The sequence below is a fragment of the Propithecus coquereli genome, unplaced genomic scaffold (genome assembly GCF_000956105.1).
Source record: "Propithecus coquereli isolate 6110/MARCELLA unplaced genomic scaffold, Pcoq_1.0 Scaffold399, whole genome shotgun sequence".
NCBI classification, from domain to species: Eukaryota; Metazoa; Chordata; class Mammalia; order Primates; family Indriidae; genus Propithecus; species Propithecus coquereli.
Window position 1 is genome coordinate 1,857,567 of NW_012149718.1, and position 6,575 is coordinate 1,864,141.

Consider the following 6,575-nt stretch of genomic DNA (forward strand, 5'->3'; position numbering starts at 1 on the left):
CGCCGTAAATAACTCTGGCTCCAGGCGAGTTCCTTGTCCATAAACAGGACGTTCTGGTTTGACTCCGCGCAGGTTTCCTGCTGTGTCTCAGGCCACGATCGTGCACGTGGCGCCACTGGCTCGACTGAAACTTCTGAATCCTGTTTCTTCTTTGGTCTCGGAGTCGAGGCGATCTCGTGTTGTGAGCTTATGCCGTGCACAGGAAAACGTTAATGCACAGGGTGGCAAACTCCCCCGTCTGTGGGCCGAATCTGGCCCGTGTCTGAGTCTGTCAGTTGCCTTTCTGGGCCCAGCGAGCCCATCTGCTCGCGTGTGGCCCGTGGCTCCCTGTACCCCGTGACGGCAGAGCCGGGGGTGAGAGACGCTGGCTTTCAAAGTCGACAAGACCCACCACCTGCCCTTACAGAGTGCCAGCAGCCCCTGCCACACGCCGCCTGCCCCAGGACTCTTGTCCACGCAGCAGAGATACCTGTGTGCTGACGGCAGAGTCCCGGCCTCGGGGCCCTGCGGCAGCAGGCGGTGGATACAGGAGCGGATGGAGAGGGGAATGCGCGAAATCCCTCCCCGAGGGCGGAGTCCTGGGGACGAAACGGACTCAGCAGATGCAGAGTAAGGGGGGTACCGGCGTCGTCTGGGGGCCCCCGAGAGGGTCAGCGCCGCACTGGGCCTGGCAGTGCAGGGCTGGGAAAGGTGCTCGCACTGAGCTGGCAGCGGCGGGGTGGGAGGGGTGCGGCCGCCGCTGCAGACACTGGCGTGTTCCGGGAGGCAGGAAACCCCGGTCTGGGTGCAGGTGCAGGTGGCCGGGTGGGATCACGTGGACCCACGGATGGGGCATCACCGTGACACACTGGGGCCGGGGCTGGGGGTCAGGAGCCACATGGTAGGAAAGGAAGAGTCGGAGAACTGGAAGACTCAGCAGTAGAATCGTCTAACCTCAAGAAGGAGAGAAAGAATGACGACAATGAAAACAGCGTAGACGACAATATCAGACGGTCTAATGCAGAAGCAAGTGCAACCCTAGGAGACAAGGGAATGATATTGAAGCATACATAAGTTTTAAGGAAAAAATAGACAAAATCCTAAAAGTTAATTTTAAATTCACAGCAATTTACAGATCCAAAAGTCTGAGAAAGCTGCAGCATGATTGATAGGTAGAAAACCGTGTCTAAACACAAAGTGGTTAAATGGCGAAAACCACACAGAAAGAGGAACCTCGGCAGCAGCTGTCCGCCTCTGCGTAGGACGTGTGAGGGGCTCACAGGTTGAGACAGACACCGGTTCTCAGCAGGGACCGTGGCGGCCAGAGGACAGCGCGCCCTTCCTTAGCTCAGGGAGCCAACAGCGCCGGCCCAGAACTCCGTGCTGTGAAGCAAACCGTCCAAACCGCGGCTGAAACGAAAACATGTTCAGAAGAGCAAGAGCCGAGAGAATTCGCCGCCGGCAGACGTGCTCCGCAGCAGTGGGGACGGGTGTCCTCAGGGGGACGCTGGCCTGCAGGAAGGCCAGGAGCTGGAGTGTCGGTAGAGCACCAGGTCACTGGCAAAGCCCCTCCCCTTTCCCCATAGCTGATGGCCAGACACCTGCCCTCGTCAAATGCACCAGTCAGCACCTGGGCCACACGTGGACATGTGGTCCCACGGGGCTGCCCCAGTCTCTCTGCTGTGACACGTGGTTTGCTCGGTGGCCAGAGGAGTTGCCTGTGACGGGCTCAGCTTGTGGACACACCTGGCTTGTCCCTGGGCTGCAGGGGTCACTCCCGCACGCGGCCACAATTGGCTCTGGCCGTGTTAGCCGTCTCGTTCTGACCACGGCTTTGGTCTCTGAGGCCCACCGTGGTCTTCAGCCTTGGAGCGGGCTTCCTTATTGTGGGGTCTGACTTACCCAGGGCTTCCTGGGCGACGTGCCCTCTGCCCACCTCCTGACTGATGCGCTGGTGCGTCTGCCCGTCACTCTCGTCCGTCCCAGCTGACTCAGGACGTCAGGACGCATCACTTGGCACAGTGGTCAAGACCATGGATCCGGGAGGACGACCGAGCAGCCCAAATCCCGCTCTCCGCGGGCAGCGGCACGAACGTGCACACGTCACGCAACCTTCTGCAACTTCCTCGCTGCACCTGTGTGCACCTAGGGTGTCGGCCCCGCCCTGTGCAGAAATAAATCTGCTGTTGAAGGCGCTGAGTTCGCGGCCACAGGGCTCCGCTGCCGCTCCCTGCCCCACAGCCTGGCGCTGCTGGCGCTTCCAGCCTCCTCTTTGATCTCCCCACTGCGCCTGCGATCCACCGGGACAGGCAGGGAGCAAGGAGAGGAAAGGGAAGGAGGGGCGTCCCCGTGGCGTTGTGGCGACGGCCTGGCTGTCGCAGCTCCTGCCCTAACTGCCTGGCGGTGCCCACAGTCCCCCTCTGCCGAGCTCTGCCCCGTGTCTGAGTTGAGCCCGGTCCCCTCTCCTGTGGGGCCCACACCTGGGCCTGAGTGCTGGGGGACATCGTCCTCGTCCCTCCCAGGGTGTCCAGCATGGGCCGAGGTTGTCCCACTGCAAGGGACTCTGTCCCGCCTCTGCGGTCTCCTTGGCGCCCCCTCCCCTGGCCTGTAGCGGGTCCAGGGCCCCGGCCTTCCCCCAGGAGCCGGCAGGGCTCTTCCCAGGGAAATGCCAAGCCCCGGCCCCTGTCCCTGGACCTGACCGTCACGAGGGCTGCACGGAGGGAGCTTTGGCGTCCCCGCCTGCGGCAGCAGAGGCACCGGGGGGCGTAGGGCAGCGGGGCGTGTTCTTTCTCCGTCTGGAGGCCAGAGCCAAGGTCCAGGTGTCGGCAGGGCTGGTCCCTCCCGAGGCTGGGAGGGAGAAGCTGTCCCAGGCCCCCCGACCTGGCTCCGGGTGCTCGTCAGGGTCTCTGGCAGCCCCGGCTTCTAGCAGCATCACCCCGATCTCCGAGGCTGCCTGCCCGCGGGGCACGCCTGTTCCAAATCTCCCGCTTCCACGGGACACAGTGGCCACCGACGGCTGCGCGTTGATGGGATTATGTCAGCAAAGACCCCACGTCAGACTAGGAAATGAGGCCGCGTTCAGAAGCATTAGGGTTAGGGCTCCAGTGCGTCTGTTTGGAGGGGACACGGTTCAACCCGCAGAGGGTCGGCGCGGAGCCCGCCGCCAGCCCTTGTCCGAGCTCCCACGTGGCGGCGTCCTGGCTCCCTGGACTGTGGCGTCTTTCGTGCTGGTTCCTTGGGAGGGAGGAGGCCACTCTCAGAGCCTCCTTTGCTGGAGCTCTGGGGCCGAGTCCCCGGCGCGTAAGGAGGGCCAGTACCGGGTCTGAGGGCGCCCGCTCCCGCCAGGCGTGGAGGCAGTTGCCGAAGGCAGGGCCCCGCGCGGGAGGCCGGCGCTGACTCCAGGAATGCCGTGTGTGGGCGGAGCTGGCGTGGCCCCGTGGTTCCGGCGTGGGTGCTGGGGTCGTCGGGTGTGTGTGGATTGCCTGGAGGGGCTCCACGCTCAGCAGAAGGGGCTGTGGGTGCGCAGGGTGCCGGGTGCTGCTGGGGAACCAAGAGATCCCCTGCGAGGAGACAGGCGAGCGCGTCCCTCCCGCGGGAGACTCACGTCTAGGAACCTCGGTCTCCGCGACTCTGTTGAGGAGCCGCCAAGGGGTCCCCGAGCTCAGTCGCCCGCGGCACGGAGAGCCGGAGCCCGAGACCACGAGGGCTGCCCAGGAAGAAAGGGGCTTGCCGTGGGGGAAGCCAGTGGGAGCGGGAGGACCGCCCCGACCGGGCTTTCCTAGAGGTGGAGTGAATGATGCGTGAAGTCGTGAGCGCCGTTGCGTGTTGGGACGGGCGCGGCGAGAAATCGCACTGGCACACGCGTCCACGATCAGAACTGGCAGGCGAGCCCCTTCTGGGGAGGAGCTTTCAGTGTGGCATAACCAGCAGGGTGACACCGGCCGCCCCTCAGTCTCGCGCACAGGCAGGTAGGGGGCGGGTTGCTCAGCGGGGTCCTCGCACGGCGTCCCTGGTGGGGCCGCTTGTCGTATTCTCTGAGTGGTCGATCGGCTGGTGTAAGGATCTGCAGTTACCCCAGGCTGCAGGAGGGCTCCATATTTCTGGGAAAACCACTCGAAAGGGAGGGGATCCGGGAAGCAGAAAGTTACAAAGTCTGGGCGGCAAACCTCGCTGGCCTGGGGACCTGGGACTTGGAGAACCAGGCAAAGGCGTTTTGTTCGCAGCCGGTTGCGGTGTCTGGTGCTAATGAGCGGGTGCCCGCAGGAGGAGCTCTGAGAGCGCCCGCCCCAGTGGCCCCTTCCCGTCCACCCTCCACGAACGGCCTCACCAGGCTGGCCATGCTGTCACCCTGCCCCAGGCTGCGCCCGCCTCGTACACCCCCCGGACCTGCCCAGGGCCCGTCAGCTCTGCCCAGCAGGTGGGAGAGGAAGGTTTTGCTGTTTCCTCGTCTCACGTGGTGTTTTGAAGGCCGTGCCTGATCGGGGGTGGGGGTGGCGGCCTGGAGGCCTCAGCACTGGCGCGGGGGTCTCCCCGTGAACACGCACCTCACGCTTCACGACGAGAGGCTCCGGCCTCCCCCGACCCGGCCTCTCCGAGGCGCTGGCGTCACGGGCTGGCCCGGCTGGGTGCCCACGGGTGCATCGACACGCGCCACCAGCAAACCTGCGTGTTAGCCCGGCACCGCCCGAGCACACGTGTCTGCGGCTGTCCCTGGCTTGCCGGGCAGTTGCCACGGAACAGCTCCGAACGCTCTCACGCACCTGCCCACCGCTGGGCTGCGTTTCGGCCTCGCTGGGGTCTTAAGTTGTCGGGTCCACGCGTGGGCAGTGCTGTGCCTTATGCGTCTTTGGTTGGCGGTGAGGTGGAGCCTCCCCACCCTTTCCAACTCTGTGCCGTGAAGAGTCCAAGGCCTTGGTCCGCTGATCCCCGGCGGCTGCGCTTTTCTTAGTGCTTGAGCGAGCGGGGAGTGGGTACAGTGCTGCGCACGCTCCGGCAGCTGCGAGATCGAGATCGAGGAGTCCCTGCAGGTTGGAATCCCTGCCTTCTGTTTAAAGGTCCTCGCAGGGTTTTGCTCCGTCCCCTCTTCCCTGGGCTGAGCTGAACTGGGGTGGGGGGAGGGGCTAAAGGCCCCGAAGCCCCCAGGAGGTGCCGTCTGCCTGCTCTGCTGTTCTATCTGCTCCCGGCGCTCAGGGGTTAAGTGGGGTGCTTGTTGCTGATCCTGACCCCGCTGGTCTGATGGGTGCCCTCCTGACACTCTAGTGCTAGTGGTCCACTGAGACTGCAGCTTCCTCCTCCCACACTGTCCCGAGGGTTTGCTCTGTGCTCCTCAACCAGCCTTAAGCTCCATGTAGGAAGACTGATGTCTAAGTGACTCCTGAGCCCGTTCTGGGACCCACAGAACTTGCCGGTTCTTGTGAGCACACAGGGGTGGTCCTCAAACTCTGTGGCTGGGCCAGCTCGAGGGCACCCCTCTGTGTGGGCACCGCTCTGCATGGTCTGCCATCCCGGGTCACGTGCCAGGAGCCCAGCCCGGTGCCCAGGGCTCTCAGGGCCCAACAGGGCAGGGTTTCTGCTTCTCCCCAGCTGACCTTCAGCCCGGACAGGCTGGGGACAGCAGGGGACAGGTGCCCGAGCCGCTCAGGATCTGTGCCTGTTCTGCACCCGTGCCAGCTCGGAGGCCGTCCCCTGTGGGCAGGGTGTGGCTTCGCGGTGTAGGGGAGCGGAGCACAGCCGGGTCGCACGTGCTCTCGGATCTTGCTGTCGCCCACGTGCTTTGACCTCAGAATTTGAGAGGACGTGTGAATTGTCTGGCTTCTGCGGGACAGGGGACCCACATCCCAAATCCGTGGTGGCCATGGGGGTTCGGGGGAGGAGCAGAAACACACACAACCCATAACTCCTGACACAGACATTTATTGATTATGTAGTAATTGGCCTTTGTCGTATCGGATGCAAACCGTCAGTCCCAAGGGCCTGCAGGGACCCCGTTGAGGGACGAGTGGGTCATCTCTTCCTGGGAGGGACCTGGGAGGGGTTGCATGTTCAAATCTCCCCCCAGGAGGCAGCTGTGCAGCCACTGCAGGGCGGGGAAAGAGTCAGCCAGCAAGGGCAGGGGGTCGAGCCCGTCAGCAGCTGGACCTCTGGCCCAAGGAGAGGCCACAGCAGGCCGGGCGGGGACAGGCAGGGCGACAGAGGAGGGACACGCAGGAGGCCGGGCGGGGACAGGCAGGGCGGCAGAGGAGGGACACGCAGGAGGCCGGGCGGCAGCAGCTGGGCTGGCAGGAGGAGGCGGGGGCACCGCAGGCAGGTCTGCACACGGGGCGGCAAAGGAGGGACACACAGGAGGAAGGTCTGCAGCAGGACGGCTGGCATGGGGAGGAGGTGCAGCAAGCCGGCTGGCAGCTAGACTGCTGGCAGCATGAAGAAGTCCCAGAGCAGACAGGCTCACAGCACACGGACTTGCAACAGACGGGCACACAGCAGGACTGCTGGCATGGGTTGGGGATGCAGCAAGCTGGCTGGCAGCTAGACTGCTGGCAGCATGAAGAGGAAGTGCCAGAGCAGACAGGCTCACAGCACACAGGCTTGCAGCACAC

At 64.3% G+C, this 6,575-nt stretch overlaps 1 protein-coding gene across 1 annotated transcript; it reads right to left on the bottom strand.

Moving 5' to 3' along the window:
• Positions 1-6,104: 6,104 nt before the first annotated feature.
• LOC105817076 (keratin-associated protein 10-12-like) lies at positions 6,105-6,569 on the bottom strand (the record flags this gene model as incomplete). The annotated part of the gene is made up of 1 exon (XM_012652690.1): positions 6,105-6,569. A coding segment is annotated over one exon (465 nt), but the record flags the coding sequence as incomplete, so codon positions are not given.
• Positions 6,570-6,575: the final 6 nt, after the last annotated feature.